At 42.1% G+C, this 18,134-nt stretch overlaps 1 protein-coding gene across 1 annotated transcript in view; it reads right to left on the bottom strand.

The window, feature by feature from the left end:
• The window catches only part of MYO10 (myosin X), a 243,549-nt gene that overhangs the window by 16,275 nt on the left and 209,140 nt on the right, over positions 1-18,134 (bottom strand). The window contains exons 26-31 of the mRNA XM_077269704.1: positions 17,451-17,574; positions 11,236-11,479; positions 10,208-10,303; positions 9,161-9,254; positions 7,520-7,575; positions 3,392-3,534 (exon numbers count right to left, since the gene is read on the bottom strand). Coding sequence (XP_077125819.1) covers positions 3,392-3,534; positions 7,520-7,575; positions 9,161-9,254; positions 10,208-10,303; positions 11,236-11,479; positions 17,451-17,574 — 757 coding nt within the window. The remainder of the gene's footprint in view (positions 1-3,391; positions 3,535-7,519; positions 7,576-9,160; positions 9,255-10,207; positions 10,304-11,235; positions 11,480-17,450; positions 17,575-18,134) is intronic.

Here is an 18,134-nt window from a genome sequence, read left to right as displayed (position 1 = left end):
AGGCCCGGTACCGGGTACCCCTCGGCCCTGCGGCAGTGGGGGCGCTGCACCTACACAGGCACCATTAGTAGTCGCCAGTCCCTGCTCCTCAGCCGCTGTCTCTACTCTTCTGTGTGTGGCTGATCACATATAGTAATCCTGGCTGTCAAGCATTTTTCTGTCCATGTGGTTAGGGGCCACACAGAATGGCATTCTAAGCCTGCACAGCTTGTGAATCCCTGGTGAAGGGGAAGAGATTCTGATACACCTAAGGCCCCTTTCACACTTCCGTCTTTCTTTTTCTGTCATAATGCGTCGTTTTGTGAAAAAATACGGATCCAGCAAATGTTTCTGCTAGATCCGTTTTTTTCTCATAGACTTGTATTAGCGACGGATTGTGACGGATGGCCTTCCGTTTCATCAGTCGTGCGCTGGATCCGTCATAAAATTGCTGTCCGTCGGGCGGAGACAACGCACAGAGGAATGTTTTTTGTGCACGTCGGAAAATCGCTCAGCGACGGATCCTGCGCTGTCCGTCGTTGGCCATAATGGAAGCCTATGGACGCAGGATCTGTCGTTGACTGTCAAAAGCAGGAATCCAGCGACGGATGCCGTCTTTTGAAACTGAGCATGCGTGGAAGAATTTCCTGTCAGGGAAATTCTCTCTCGCTCTCTCTTTTTACTATTGATGTTGCCTATGCAGCATCAATAGTAAAAAGATATAATGTTAAAAATAATAATAAAAAAAAAAAATTGTGATATTCTTACCTTCCGGCGTCCCCCGCAGCCTTCCCGATGCTCGCGATGCTGCCGGCAGCTCCTGTTCCCAGTAATGCCTTGCGAAATGACCCGATGGCGTAGCGGTCTCGCGTCATCACAGGACATTGTCTCGCTATGCATCACTGGGAACGGGAGCTGCCGGGAGCATCGCGATCATCGGGAAGGCTGCGGGGGACGCCGGAAGGTAAGAATATCACGGTTATTTATTTTTTTTATTATTTTTAACCTGGGTTTTGTTGTGTATGCGTTTTCGCAGCAGAAAAAAGCGGCGAAGACGCATACACAATGTGTGCACATAGCCTCGACGGATCCGTAAAAAAAAATAGACACAGACACAGTTTTTTACAATCTGCACAGGATCCATCTTTTCAACATTTTGACGGATTGTGACTGATTGTAAAAAACGGAAGTGTGAAAGAGGCCTTACTGACCTGTTAGCTGCAGTATTATCTGCTGCTTATCTAGCAGTTCTCTGAATGCTGAGCTCTGTATAACCCCGCCCACGCCACTGTTTGGCAGCTTTCTGTGTACACTACATAGGCAGAAAGCTGTCAAGCTGCCAATCAGTGGAGGGGTGTGGCTTGACTACCTGGAAGCAGGTTTATTAGTTTTCTAGCGATAATATTTTAGGAGTCGGAGTCGATCAATTTTATACGGACTCTGACTCCACCAAAATGAACACCGACTCTAAAGGTACCGTCACATTAAGCGACGCTGCAGCGATAGCGACAGCGATCCCGATCGCTGCAGCGTCGCTGTTTGGTCGCTGGAGAGCTGTCACACAGACCGCTCTCCAGCGACCAACGATGCCGAGGTCCCCGGGTAACCAGGGTAAACATCGGGTTACTAAGCGCAGGGCCGCGCTTAGTAACCCGATGTTTACCCTGGTTACCAGCGTAAAAGTTAAAAAAACAAACAGTACATACTTACATGCGTCCCCCAGCCTCTGCTTCCTGACACTGACTGAGCTCCGGCCCTAACAGCAGAGCGGTGACGTCACCGCTGTGCTTTCACTTTCAGTTTAGGGCCGGCGCTCAGTCAGTGTCAGGAAGCAGAGGCTGGGGGAAGCGCTGGTGAGTATGTACTGTTTGTTTTTTTAACTTTTACGCTGGTAACCAGGGTAAACATCGGGTTACTAAGCGCGGCCCTGCGCTTAGTAACCCGATGTTTACCCTGGTTACCAGTGTAAAATATCGCTGGTATCCTTGCTTTTGCTGTCAAACACGGCGATACACGGCGACCTAGCGACCAAATAAAGTGCAGACCTTCTAGCAGCGACCAGCAATTTCACAGCGGGATCCAGATCGCTGCTGCGTGTCAAATACAGCGATATCGCTATCCAGGTCGCTGCAACGTCACGGATCGCTGGCGATATCGCCTAGTGTGACGGTACCTTAACTCCACAGCCCTGGTACATAGGATTTTATAGGGATTACTACCTTTACAATAGATAGTTCTCAGTAAAAAGGATCATAGTACTGGAAGGAAATAGAAAGCATTTCATAAAATATAGGTTATTCATTGAATATTAAAGCATTATACAATTTGCAGTATACTTTCTCACCTCATATAATAGGATCTCTCCATAGATTAGAAATGTGTTGTGTGATTTACAGACAAACCATGTAAGAAAGAATCTAGGCACCATGCGTCCACCACAGGACCAGGACACATCTCTATTCCGTAGGCCTCTTTCACACTTCAGTTGTTTGGCGTCAGTCTAAATCTGCCATTTTCCTCAAAAAACGGATCCGTTTTTTTTTCGACGGATCCGTTTTTTTCCCCATAGACTTGCATTAGCGACGGATTGTGACGGATGGTCGTCCGTTCCATCCGTCATGCGACGGATCCGTCAAAATTTTGCGGACGTCATCTAGACATTGACGGTCATTGCAACGTTTTTTGTCTGCGTTGAAATGGCGGATCGCGACAGATCCGTCGCGTCCGTCATTTCATAGAATGGCCACCTATGGGCGACGGATCCGTCGCGACTGGCATTTCGGCGGATCCGTCGCCCCAATCCGTTTTTTCAATTTTTTTCAATTGCGCATGCTCCAAAAAGTATATACAACCCCCGAGTAACGGATCCGTCAAAAAAACGGATCCGTTACATCCGTTTTTTCAACTATTGTGACGTATCCGTCGATTCGTCATTATGTCGGAAGTGACTGACGACAAAAAACTGAAGTGTGAAAGAAGCCATAGAAGTAAACTAAGAAGTGAAGCTTCCATTATACAATGAGCGTGAATTATGACTGGCGTTGGAATCTGAATACCCTTTAAAATATCCTTACAAATGGCGACTAGTACATCAATCAGCAAAACACAGATCTATTTTATGAAAGGCAATACTAAAGAGATGAATACAATATAACGATATTAGAAGTATCCGCCAATATTTTACGTGGGCTGAGATCAACATCAAAGGGTCAGTCACAGATTCCTTCATATTTAATTCTGTTTTACTGCTCCTATGATAGAGATAGATGTGCACTTCCATAGAATATCATTTTAATAAAATTTTTTGGGAAAAAATCCAACTTGCATTCATGGCCACATTCTACTTTTTGGAAATAATCTGTTTATTTGACTGCAGAATTTTGTCAATATACAATATACGTTTCCGTTTCACCTCGGACAATGAATTCCTGCCCTTCCACTCGAGTGTCGCCCTTGGACCTCTGCAGCAATGTTATCCAGTGATGCATTTCTTCGGGTGTGTCTGAGTTACAGTGAAGAACACGATTTGCAGTGATGATTACAAATGAGTTTGGTCTGAAGATGGAAAAAGGGTGGGGAAACGTTAATATTCATAAAATAAACATGGACGTTGTTTGCACAACAGCCGATGGCCCGTTATTTACCCTCAGTGACCAAGTACATATGAAATACGTGGAAGAATACTCATTTCATTATATTTACTGTAAAGCTGCCAGTCGTTATGGAAACAATTCATAGATTTATCATTCTAAATGTCTTGTGAGCACAACCCTCATAGGGATAGTATCAAGTATGGAAGTTATCCTCTGTCCACTGGGTAGGGGATACCTTCCCAATTGCTGGGGATTCAAACTTTGGGACCCACACTGATCCTGAGAATTGGGTTTCTGAAAAACCCCGTGTGAATGGAGCAGTGGTTCGATCAATGCGGACTACCGCTTCATTCTTAAGGTACCTTCACACTAAACGATATCGCTAGCGATCCGTGACGTTGCAGCGTCCTGGCTAGCGATATCGTTTAGTTTGACACGCAGCAGCGATCAGGATCCTGCTGTGATGTCGCTGGTCGTTGAACAAAGTTCAGAACTTTATTTGGTCGTCAGACCGGCGTGTATCGTCGTGTTTGACACCAAAAGCAACAATACCAGCGATGTTTTACACTGGTAACCAGGGTAAACATCGGGTTACTAAGCGCAGGGCCGCGCTTAGTAACCCGATGTTTACCCTGGTTACCAGTGTAAAATGTAAAAAAAACAAACACTACATACTCACCTTCGCGTCCAACGTCGTCCGCTTCCCACACTGACTGAGCGCCGTAAAGTGAAAGTGAAAGTACAGCACAGCGGTGACGTCACCGATCTGCTGTTAGGGCCGGCGCTCAGTCAGTCAGTCAGTGCAGGAAGCGGACGCCGGGGGACGCGAATGTGAGTATGTACTGGTTGTTTTTTTTACATTTTACGCTGGTAACCAGGGTAAACATCGGGTTACTAAGCGCGGCCGTGCGCTTAGTAACCCGATGTTTACCCTGGTTACCCGGGGACCTCGGCATCGTTGGTCGCTGGAGAGCTGTCTGTGTGACAGCTCTCCAGCGATCAAACAGCGACGCTGCAGCGATCGGCATCGTTGTCGCTATCGCTGCAGCGTCGCTTAATGTGAAGGTACCTTTAATGAGACCCCCACTGCGCTCAGCTGGTCTTCAGCATTTCAATAAACTCCAAACTTGAGAATAGCCCTTTAAAGGGGTTTTCCCATATATGACACTCATAACCTATCACCTTTGCTGGGACTTCTACTTTCACTAAAATGGGTCTCCTGATCCTGTTTTTCCTCACCACATGGTCAGCCATAGGTACTACAGCTCCACTCATATCTTTTGAACTGATGGAGATACAGTTGTGCTCAAAAGTTTACATATCCCAGCAGAATGTTTGCTTTCTTGGCTTTTTTTTTCAGAGAATATGAATGATAACACCAAAACTTTTTCTCCGCTCGTGGTTAGTGATTGGGTGAAGGCATTTATTGTCAAACTACTGTGTTTTCTCTTTTTAAATCATAATGACAACCCAAAACATCCAAATTACTCTGATCAAAAGTTCACATACCCAATTTCTTAATACCGTGTATTGTCCCCTCTAACATCAATGACAGCTTGAAGTCTTTTGTGGTAGTTGTGGATGAGGTTCTTTATTTTCTCAGATGGTAAAGCTGCCCACTCTTCTTGGCAAAAAGCCTTCAGTTCCTGTAAATTCCTGGGCTGTCTAGCATGAACTACACGCTTGAGATCTCCCCAGAGTGGCTCAATGATATTGAGGTCATGAGACTGAGATGGCCACTCCAGAACCTTTACTTTGTTCTGCTGTAGCCAATGACAGGTCGGCTTGGCCTTGTGTTTTGGATTGTTGTCATGTTGGAATGTCTAAGTATGTCCCATGCGCAGCTTCTGGTGTGATGAGGGCAAATTTGCCTCCAGTATTTGCTGATAACGTGCTGCATTTACCTTTGCTTCAACTTTGACCAAGTTTCCTGTGCCTTTGTAGCTCACATATTCCCAAAACATCCACCTCCATGCTTTACAGTAGGAATGGTGTTCCTTTCATCATAGGCCTTGTTGACCAAAAGTTAAATTTTGGTCTCATCACTCCAAATTACCTTGTTCCAGAAGTTTTGAGGCTTGTCTCTGTGCTGTTTTGCGTATTGTAGCTGAGATACTTTGTGGCATTTGCGCAGTAATGGCTTTCTTCTGGCGACTCGACCATGCAGCCCATTTTTCTTCAAGTGCCTACTTATTGTGCATCTTCAAATATCTACACCGCTAGTTTTCAGAAAGTCCTGTATTTCAGCTGATGTTATTTGTGGGTTTTTCATTGCATCCCGAACAATTTTCCTGGCAGTTGTGGACAACATTTTTGTTGGTCTACCTGACAGTGGTTTTGTTTTTACAGAGCCCCTGATTTTCCATTTGTTAATCACAGTTTGAATGCTGCTGACTGGCATTATCAATTCCGTGGATATCTTTTTGTATCCCTACCTTTTCCCGTAGCTCCGTTGACAATTCTTTTGCTTTCCCCATGACTCACAATCCAGAAACGTCAGTGGCTGGATGAAAGATGCAAGAGTCTGTCTGGATCCCAGAAACTCACTCAGCTTTTATGCATACACACTGATTACAAGCAAACAGGTCACAGGTGAGGGTGTAACCTTTAGTAGCCATTCAAATCCATTTGTGTCAACTTCTGTGCATGTTATCAGGGCAAAATCCCCAGGGTATGTGAACTTTTGATCAGGGTCATTTAGATGTTTTGGGTTGTCATTATGATTTAAAAAGAGAAAACACAGTAGTTTGACAATAAATGGCTTCACCCAACCACTAACCATGAGTACAGAAAAAAATTGTGGTGTTATATTTCATATTTACTGAAAAAAGGCCAAGAAAGCAAAAATTCTGCCGGGGTATGTAAACTTTTGAGCACAACTGTATAAGACTGCTTTTTTAAGCTGTATCCGTCAGGTCCATGGCAGTCATATGCTTTAACCATCCTAGTCCATCTTAGTTAGCATGTGCTGGGGATTGCAACCCCTGATCTCATGGTTGATGGATTCCTCCCTATCCTGTGCTGAGAAATGTCTCCCCTTCCATCAATCCAACATCTAAAGTCCCCCTTTACCACTTATATCTTCTAGGACTGTACTATGCTAATATTCCAGGGCTTTTTTCTTGTGTGTGAGTTTATCTGTACTTTGGGTTGCCTTTATGTACCAGTACTTTTGTGAAGTCTTGGGAATATGACGAATGCATTACATGTTTCACATAGTCATGACATTTGCAGACTTCCTGTCATGACATAGCTGTCAGGTGACCCAGGACCAGGGAATCCCTCCCTCTCCCTAACACTATGGGGCTCCCTAGCTCGCCCTATTCCCTGGGATACTTCTGAAGGTGAAGATGCCGGCGCCTCCACCCTTGCCTTATCTCCTTAGTTAGCCCTCCATCTGCTCTCTTCCCCACCCAGAGAAGAGGGGCACTACTGTGCACCGTAGTACACCAACCAGACAAACAAGGTAACACAAATAAGGGTTAACAGAAAACTCCAGGCATACAAAACATTCACTCACATGTAACAGAGGAATGCACCAGGGTGTGAAGGTAGGGGAATAAACAAAAACAAAGAAGGATAGGGAATTACCATGCATACAAACCAAGCAACAGTCACAGATAACTCCTCCAACTCTCTGTCTCATATGTACTCCTCTCCCTCCGTTAGCCATGCAGCAAATACGTGCTTTGATAAGGATTTGTAACAGAGCCCAGATTATAAAGGGGAAAGAAGTGGTTAACTGAGCTCAGCTGTGAGCACAGGGATTTCCAACATGGCCGATTAACCCATGTTCTGCCAGAAGAAATAAACACATTAAAATGGAGAAGAAGTGCTTCTCAGCCCCAGAGTTGGAGCAATCAGATGCTGCGGTCTTCTTGCTCCACACTGTCGCGGTAACCCCAAGACACTTCCCTTGGTTAATATCAGTGGCACTGATAACTTACCTATCAGGGTTGTCAGAAGCACAGACAGAATCGATCAATCCAACATCCAAAGTTCCCTGTATAGAGACAAAATATATTTTTAGCAATTAAAAAAGGAATCATCCATCTAATTCCACAAGGTCTACTTCTTATGAGTTGGTATGCAAATCACACATTAGATCCAATCCGTGATATGTTCTGTGTGTGCAATGATGACAATAAAGTTGATGCTAATAAAGACCTTTACAAATTTATTCTTGGTAAATGGGCCTTCAGAACGTTATCCTGTTGGATCCCAGGACCGACACTATTTATCTATCAAGTCAACGTCACATAGTCTTGACTACCCCCAGTGGGACTCACAATCTAAATTTGCTATCATCATGTCCTTGGAGTTTGTAAACCCTCGCAAACATGTGGAGAACATACAAACTCCCTGTCAATGTTGTAGATGATCCCAGAGCTACAAAGCAACAATACCAACAACTGAGTAACTGTGCTGATGATAATAATACTGTTATTAGTGCTATGGATGAAGGTTAATCTGTGTATAATTAGGCCTGCACCGCAACTGTGGATTAGGCTAGGGTGAACGTAATGTTTGAGCAAATTCTCCCAGTCAATAAGCAGAGGAGACTATTCCACAGCATATACATAATAAATAATCTTCACTACGACAAAATTCACATTAAGAAACAGTAAAAAAAATAAAAAAAAGTGATCCAGAAAAACAAATCCTGTTGTACATCTGGTTTGCCTCCAACCACTTGTAAAGTGTAAAAGCATATGAAGCCTAAATATAATTAATTAATAGACCAATCAAAATGCTGATGGTCGTACGGTAGCACTGTGCATTTTAATGTTTTTTGATTGGTACAGATTTCTTATTGTGAATTATGCTGTAAAGACTATTGATTATGTATATACTGTGTAGCAGTCTCCTGGGTATACATGTTGTTGGTTATTGTGGCAGTATATATTCACTTATTCTCATTCTTGCCTAGGTTGATTGGAACAAGTCTTATGTGCCATCCATATGCATGAAGGGTCCATTTGGCATACGTTTTCCTACGTTGGTACAACTTTACTGTAAACAGGAGCCGAGAATGCTTTCACTGCAAGTGTATAAAAAACTATAAAAAAGTATTGACATATTGAGCATAGTGCCCATGATAATGCCAAAACAGTGTGGACTTTATATGAATCACATGCATACTACATATAATATGTATGTTCTGTATCCATAGTTTAAATTCATCTATTTATGCCAAGAGTTAAGAATTTGGTTCCTTAACAGATGCGGACCCCAGAAGGGGGTCAACGTGTAATAAGTTACCCCTGGTTTAATAGTAGTGCCTTTAACATACTGTAGAGAGGACAGGTCACCTGCCCCCCTAGATCTTTTTACTAGACTACCATGGCACCTCCAATAACCCAGCGCTAAGGCAAAGTGATGAGGAAATGTTATCCCTATTGTATTCAGATAATATTTGTCATCTGCATTTCAGGTACAATAAGGTGTACGGGAGCAGTTTTGTACATAAACCTAAATCTTCTATAAGAAAAAGTATTGCATTACTGGACAGACATATCCCTTCTAGTAGGATTAGACTAATCTCCGAATAATACATTCGGCTGAGTGATGAATGAATCCCCACTTACCACAGCATTTTGTGGATTTGCTTGCTCATCGTGCATTTCCCGAATTTCCTGCTCGGTGGATGACTGGACCTGGCTCATAACACTGAACCACTGACTGCAAGAAGAAAAGAAGCAGCACTCGGACATGAGAAGATTTCATACAGGCCACAATCACTATAAAGTAGGCATACATCCATATGCTGCACAGACCTATCAATATACAACGTACATGGAGGACCGTGATCTCCTACCACACCTCAGCTGTGTTAGCGCTGATGAAGCCTCCGGAGAATAGGTGCAGGAGGCTTTATACAAGTCGCTGCACTTGTTTACTGGAAACACAGATATCATTATGCTCCAATGTTTTGGAAAAGTTGTTCATGAGTCACCAAACAGATAAAGACAACATTATAATATGACTGTGCGCTGGTGTCTATTTCCGTATTGTATTGGGTACTACTCTTTGTAATAAAATGACCTCACGTGACGGAATAGCGTCCTTATTACTAGTCATATACAGTACACTCTCATATGGGGATACTGGACCTCTTTTAGGAAGTCTAGTCTGGAGAGTCCAGATATATATTTTGGTGTTTTATTATATCACCTTTCAGTTAAAAATATATCATTTTTTTTTCTTGTATTTTACTATGGCACACCCTCAGTTAATATCTCATCATATGACATACGGGCAGAAGAAAATCCATGCGACCTTAATTCTTTAGACAAGCTCATGCTTAACTGACCACCTCCATGGGCTGCCGTGTCATATGCCTCCAGAAAAACATGTCAGGATATATTAAGTTTGGCACACACTTATTCAGGGTATATATAGTGGAATAAATCTAAGTTAGTAATGCAAAGACTACAAGAGAACTGGTTCTGCAAAACGTGTTTCAGTTTATTTGCAATATTTTATTTAGATTCTAGATAGTCAATGCCTGTACATGAACAGCAGGTGGCGCTGTAGCTTCAGTAATAATTCTGCCATTTACTGAGTATTTCCCGACACAGTTATCTTATATCAGAGTATAAGGAACTCTGAGAAGTGTGAAGAGATTGGCCTACCTGGCATCTTCTGGAGATTCCGCAATTAAGTGGTACGTTCGATTTTCCACCACTATGTCAATGCCATTCTCTTTGCCGGTGTTGTCGATGACCTCTCTGTAATAATTGACATTTGGGAATCATTTTAATTTCATTATAGTGTAGATTAGCATGTACATCACACGTTTTCATGGACAGTTTGGTAATAGTAATAGTAATCCAGGTATTAGCCAAAGTCGAGTATTTCAGAGGTTATTACCTAATATCACCTGTGTGCTTAGGGAATCTGTCATATTGTACACCTGATCCGTGGACAGCATAGTATAAGGAAGGAGAAGCTGAGAAAATGATATATAGTTTGCTGGAAAATCTTCAGAATAATTTGTATTTCATTAATTGAAATCCCTGGAGTTTGTATGTATGAGTCCAGTGGGCGGTCCTACTAGTGATTGACAGGTATCTCCACACGTACAGTCATACAGGGAAGCCTGTCAATCACTAGTAGGACCGCCCAATGGACTCATGCATACAAACACCAGGGACTTCAATGAGTAAAATGCAAGTTCTACTGAAACTTTTCCCACAAAAATGTATATCAATAAAATGTATATCATTTCCCACAAAAATGTATATCAATCTGCTCAGCTCCTCCTGCTCATTAACATCCTGCCTGCAGATCAGATAACATTTTCTACATGAGAAGCTCCCTTTAAAGGGGTTTTACTTTGTATTCTTATTTTTTCATCTACTTCCATACAGAATAGCGAGGTAGGGGCAGATAACTGGCTTAGCGCCAACAGCTATGTTATATGTAAAGCCAGTGTCTTAGCTAAAGATCTAATTGTCGTTTAGTTATGTTATGTGTAATAATGAGAATAATTCTTAATTTATGATCTCTCTAATGCGGTATAGGCCAATATTCATAGTAACTAGTCTGAAAATCTAATAATGTCAGATGCCCGAGCAGGACTGGGGACAGGCAATAAACTGGTAAGAACGAAGACAGATGATTTAATAGAATGCAGAGAATCTTGGATGAAGTCACGTACTTAGCTTCTCGGAGTTCTATCGTTCCTTTTAATTTTTCCTCACTGTCACTTTCAAAGTACATCAGCTTGGACTGTCGGAGAACAAACCAACGTTTCTTCCAGTTTCTTCTGGACAGAGTCGATGACCCGCCACCTTTTTTGTAAAGCCAGCCTTGCTTCAAAGCTTCCTGCTTGGACCTGAACCACAGGAAGGTCTCATCTTTCAGGACGCACCAGCGCTTCTTCCATGTATTCATCATCCCACCTATCGAAAGGACAACGGAAGGATCAGTTATACACTCCTCTGTGACCAAAGATTTTGGTGCCACATCAAAATGTCATTGTTTTAAAAAAAATTACATTTCCAGAGGACCTGTCACCAGGTCAAAATTGGACAGTTTGTAGCCCAGCTTTATTCCTGCCGCTTCCCTGAGAATTCCGTTTTTTGTTATATTTAAATCCGCCATATGGTTTCATACATATGGGCCTTTTTATTTAGTGCTTGGTCTTTGACAAGTGGGCGTGGCTCATAGGATTCTCTGGGGATTTGTCTTTTGGCTGCTCTGCTTTATTACCCTTGAGAAATGCCCCCCTTGGTAAAGATCATAAAAATGAGCACTAAATAAAAAGGTCCATATCTCTGGAATCATATGGTGGATTTAAAAAAAAACAAACAAGAAAAACGATGACATTTTCAGGGAAGCAGTGGAAATAAAACTAGCAAAATCCAGCCACTTTTGACCTGGTGGTTGGTCCTCTTGTAAAGGGTAAATATCTTTAATTTCATATCAGGACACTATCTTGTTAATCTCAAGTAGTCTTTTTTTTTTAACTTTATTTCCATTTGTAATTTGATGGAATAAATTGATTTAACCAAACAAATGACATGATCCTCTCCCATGTATAATGATGCTACATGTATGCTTCATGACCATTGCAAATCCAAGTATCTCCTGCTATGAGAAGGTAACGGCGCTCTGAATGCTATCTGTAGCCCTTATTGTGGCAGAAAAAGGGACCATTTCTGCTTTATGTCAGGTCAGTGGCTTTGTGCTGAAAAAGTGCCAGAATGGCACCGTGCATCTACTGATATTTACCATGAACGTGGTGGACGCGTGTCTGCATCCCAGCTGCTCAGTGCGCGGACAGATGGTGGGCACAAAGAGGCTTACATCGCTTATGTAGAATAGTAATTATAGGTACAATAAGTATAATTGGACATGATAATCTGCAAATCCAATGGTCCTGTAATGGGACTCAATGAGTATGGTAGAAAAGAACGGGGGAAGAATCGCTTTAATATATATATGGTATATATATAAATATATGTAATATATATAGTGCCATGTTAATGCAAATATTTCATTGATGTCTACATTTTTGGCTCAGAATAAAATAGAACTCCAGACAGGTGGTTAGTATGATACTTTACATCAGAGTGGATGATAATAAAGCTCTAAGAGCCCATTAAGGGACGTTTTATGACCGTATTCTGGCGTAAAAAGCATTGAAAAGTCACATAATATTGCTGTAATAAAACTATGCGACTTAATAATAAACAGCCCCTGACCCTAGCCATTGTATTGAAGCATCTAATGAGCATGTGCAAAGATCAATGGAGGGGGAGCAGGTCAGCTGTGACATCATCATCTATGGGTGGATCCTGTGTTATCAGCTGTATATGGGGGTGATACCTGTCATTGTAAGCCTGCCTCTACTGATGTGAAAACTCCTGGAAACCCCTCTTGTAGACAGGAATTAGGAGTCTAATATAGCTTGAGCAGCTTGTGTGAAAAATTACAATATTATTCATTTTGTTTTTCAGACCCTGATATGAATATTTTTGTAACACGAAAACCTGACTTAAGCAGTAGGGCATTTTGTGATAACATACGCTCTTTAAGGGGAATGTATGAGCTCTATAGTTTTTTATACTAATTAAAACCAGATACTAAATCTTTGCTTTCGTCTTCTCCGTTGGACTGCAATGAGTATAACCAATATGTATGCAGCTAGAGACACATGACTGTATGCTTCCAGATAGATTGCTGCAGTTGTCCATGGGTCGCGTCCAATCAGCTCCATAGGAGCAGGATGAAGCTGCTTGGCACCAATGAAGTCTATGGGGCAGGACTGCAATAACACATATCACCTATGGGCAGACGTTAGAAGTTAGAAAATGTTTTTATTTAGACTCTAGACTATTTAGGTCCACAAAAGCTGAAATACAACAGAATTGTTTATCTGGATAAAGAAAAAAGATTAGGTCAATGGTGACTTTCATCCCTAACCCTGTTGTCAAACATTAACACTTTAAATCTACACTCACCGGCCACTTTATTAGGTACACCTGTCCAACTTCTTGTTAACACTTAATTTCTAATCAGCCAATCACATGGCGGCAACTCAGTGCATTTAGGCATGTAGACATGGTCAAGACAATCTCCTGCAGTTCAAACCGAGCATCAGTATGGGGAAGAAAGGTGATTTGAGTGCCTTTGAACGTGGCATGGTTGTTGGTGCCAGAAGGGCTGGTCTGAGTATTTCAGAAACTGCTGATCTACTGGGATTTTCACGCACAACCATCTCTAGGGTTTACAGAGAATGGTCCGAAAAAGAAAAAAAATCCAGTGAGCGGCAGTTCTGTGGGCGGAAATGCCTTGTTGATGCCAGAGGTCAGAGGAGAATGGGCAGACTGGTTCGAGCTGATAGAAAGGCAACAGTGACTCAAATCGCCACCCGTTACAACCAAGGTAGGCCTAAGAGCATCTCTGAACGCACAGTGCGTCGAACTTTGAGGCAGATGGGCTACAGCAGCAGAAGACCACACCGGGTACCACTCCTTTCAGCTAAGAACAGGAAACTGAGGCTACAATTTGTACAAGCTCATCGAAATTGGACAGTAGAAGATTGGAAAAACGTTGCTTGGTCTGATGAGTCTCGATTTCTGCTGCGACATTCGGATGGTAGGGTCAGAATTTGGCGTAAACAACATGAAAGCATGGATCCATCCTGCCTTGTATGGAGCATCTTTGGGATGTGCAGCCGACAAATCTGCGGCAACTGTGTGATGCCATCATGTCAATATGGACCAAAATCTCTGAGGAATGCTTCCAGCACCTTGTTGAATCTATGCCACGAAGAATTGAGGCAGTTCTGAAGGCAAAAGGGGGTCCAACCCGTTACTAGCATGGTGTACCTAATAAAGTGGCCGGTGAGTGTAAAGTGTTTCTCTTAAATGAAATCCCACAACTTTTCTTGCACATGTCCACTGATTTTATCAGCTTACATGTGCCTATAACAGCCTTGACTGGAATAGCTATCCACCCCCGGCTGTTAACTTGTTAAATTCCGCTGTCAATCTCTGAAAGCGACATTTAACATACCCGCGCCGGAAGCGTGTCATAAACCCCTCCCATCGGCGCCCGTGTCACATGACCACTGGTCACTGATGGGTTGGCATGACAACCCGGGCTCTGCAGGAGACCCCTCTGGTTGTCAATGCCGGATAGGTATGAGTGCCATCCAGTGGCCAGGGCTCATAGCAGATGAACATTTTACCTACACAGAGCAGGGCTGACGTCCTGCTATGTGTAGCACAGGTGATCAGAAAATCGCAGCTTCCAGTCTCACATAGAGACTATTGAAGCAAGTAAAAAGTAAAAAAAAGTTTTTAAAAATATTAAAAAAAATAATATAATTTCCATGAGGATCCTGTGCAGACGTCTAACACAACCTAGGCAATTAGTAATAATGGCCTCTCTGTGTAGACTCCAAATATGGAAAATACTTATTACTGAGATTTAAGTTAAAATTCTTCCATCAACAAGCAAATAAAAACTAGTTTGACCACCAGCACTTAGGGATTACCCTAAGGCAGACATGGATAACTACTACATTGACGTCAATGAGAGCCGCATACTGTATTTGTTCTCTTCAATCCATATCCACATTACAATACCTGTATTATTTACTACAGCCTTTTGTTCTGTGACGGGTGTCTGTGCCAGCTAATCTTATGTCTGACAGGTGACATGTGTGCTAATCTGAAGGCTCGGAATGTAGTCCATATGCTTTAGAGCTCAGACCATCCTAGTACACCTTAAAGAAATATTTTTACCATATACCGATACAGTTGAGCTTCTGTTATCAGAGATATACTTTAGATCTGCCGTATGGTCCATAGGAAGTACTAGACACGAGATAATAATAATAATAATAATAATTTTATTTATATAGCGCCAACATATTCCGCAGCGCTTTACAACTTATAGAGGGGACTTATACAGACAACAGACATTACAGCATAACAGAAATCACAGTTCAAAACAGATACCAGGAGGAAAGAGGGCCCTGCTGCTCGCAAGCTTACAATCTATGAGGAAAAGGGGAGACACGAGAGGTGGATGGTAACAATTGCTTTAGTTATTTGGACCAGCCATAGTGTAAGGCTCGGGTGTTCATGTAAAGCTGCATGAACCAGTTAACTGCCTAAGTATGTAACAGTACAGACACAGAGGCTATTAACTGCATAAAGTGTATGAGAACATGATGGAGGAACGTGATTATGTTGTTGTTTTTTATTAATAGGCCACACAGGGATAATTAGGTTAATGCGTTGAGGCGGTAGGCCAATCTGAACAAATGAGTTTTTAGTGCACGCTTAAAACTGTGGGGATTGGGGATTAATTGTATTAACCTAGGTAGTGCATTCCAAAGAATCGGCGCCGCACGTGTAAAGTCTTGGAGACGGGAGTGGGAGGTTCTGATTATTGAGGATGCTAACCTGAGGTCATTAGCAGAGCGGAGGGCACGGGTAGGTTGGTAGACTGAGACCAGAGAGGAGATGTAGGGTGGTGCTGAGCCATGGAGTGCTTTGTGGATGAGGGTAGTAGTTTTGTACTGGATTCTGGATTGGATGGGTAGCCAGTGTAATGACTGGCACAAGGTAGAGGCATCGGTGTAACGGTTGGCGAGGAATATGATCCTGGCAGCAGCATTCAGGACAGATTGGAGCGGGGAGAGTCTGGTAAAAGGTAGGCCAATTAGTAGAGAGTTACAATAGTCCAGACGAGAATGAATAAGTGAGACAGTAAGAGTTTTTGCAGAGTCGAAAGTAAGAAAAGGGCGAATTCTGGAAATGTTTTTGAGATGCAGATAAGAAGAGCGAGCCAGTGATCGGATGTGGGGGGTGAATGAAAGCTCGGAATCAAGGATGACTCCAAGGCAGCGGGCATGTTGCTTTGAAGTAATGGTGGAACCGCACACAGAGATGGCAATGTCGGGCAAAGGTAGGTTTGTAGAGGGAGAGAACACGAGGAGTTCAGTTTTTGACAGGTTCAGTTTCAGATAGAGGGAGGACATGATGTTAGAGACAGCGGTAAGACAATCACTGGTGTTTTCTAAAAAGGTCGGCGTGATAACATTGAGTTTAGGTTTCTAGGCATGCTCTGTGATCTGTGCATTGGTCACTGCGCAGAGAAGGGGAGGAGGCTAGCTAATAGTAAACTAATTAAGTGTCAACTTAATATTAGATGCAGTAACCAAAAGTGTAAGATTTCAGAATTTTTTTTGAAACATGGAAAATTAATGAAAAAAAAATCAACAAAAATATGTCTAAAATATGAACCGAATATGTAAACAATAGGTCATTTTTGGTGACATTACCTTTAAACAGGAAAAAATAACCAGATCAGCTTTTTGGGAAATTCTAACAAATGATGCTTATCTAAGTCTAAATATACTGTATGATATGAATGTGATATTATGTGATTCTTATGAATATTGTATAGGGTTTTACAAGGAAAACGTGCCTAGAGACACATCATGAAGATCAGAGAATAAAAATACCCCTTTTTACCATAAAGAATCACTTGAGATCACATGAAAAATTGCATTATTAAAAAAATATATTGCATTTGACCTTTAATAAAGAACCTTTCTGAATGACCTCATTGTGCATGTGTGTCCAACCCCAGTTCTTTTAGCGTTCATCAAAGCAAGACACATGTCTGCCCTCTACTTCACCATGCGAACAAAGACAAAGTGCTGCATATATTGACTTTAATAGCCCCATGTCATCAGCAGCATGTATGGAGAGATCTCATGTGATCTGTTACAGGGGTTAATTATGGCTCTTATAAATAAATATGTATTATGTCTCCAGAGCGGATGAGATCATAAACCATTAATACTAGAAAGGCCTCATATACATAGAACAATATCCCATCGCTTACCTTTCATGTACAGAAAACTGTGGAAATACGGCAGTGTAACACAGCTATAGACAGATTCTCGCCTGTAGGACAGTTCATCATCTGTGTCAAACCTTGAATCAAAGTCTTCTTCACTATCTTCAAACTGTAAATGCAGAAGCACAGCGTTATAAGACCTACACAAGAGTCATAGAGTTGTAATCCCCATGGGAACAGTCAGTTACTGCTCAGTTCGGGAGAATTCTCATTTATTGTAACTGCATTTGGTGTTTAAACTATATATATAGCCTTAGGATTGTGTAAGTGGCACAGACAGAAGAGGGCCCCTATGTTAGAACAATATATGGGCCCTTTGCAGTCAAAATGCTCGTCATAATGCACAATCCCACTTGTAGGTGAATGTGGGCCCCCTTACCTCTTGGCCCCTGTGCAACTGCTCAGGTCACACTAATGGTATGTCTGCCCACGGTTAGTGGAATGTATAATATAAATTTACAAAACATACTGAAATTTGCATGAATACCTACCACAATCCATGTCCCATGCCAGTAATTGGGGTTACTGATTGCTTCCATTAGAAAATTTCTTCATTACTACATCATAATTTTTTTCTCAAATTTTTGATAGAATGATAGAAAAGTGGAAAATTAGCCCCCATTGAATGACAATAAGACTAATGCCATGGAAATCTATGGCAGTGCAAAC

This window comes from Ranitomeya variabilis, chromosome 6 (assembly GCF_051348905.1).
Source record: "Ranitomeya variabilis isolate aRanVar5 chromosome 6, aRanVar5.hap1, whole genome shotgun sequence".
Classification (NCBI taxonomy): Eukaryota; Metazoa; Chordata; class Amphibia; order Anura; family Dendrobatidae; genus Ranitomeya; species Ranitomeya variabilis.
Note: the sequence above shows the minus strand (reverse complement) of the source record. Positions and strands in the feature narration are given on the sequence as shown.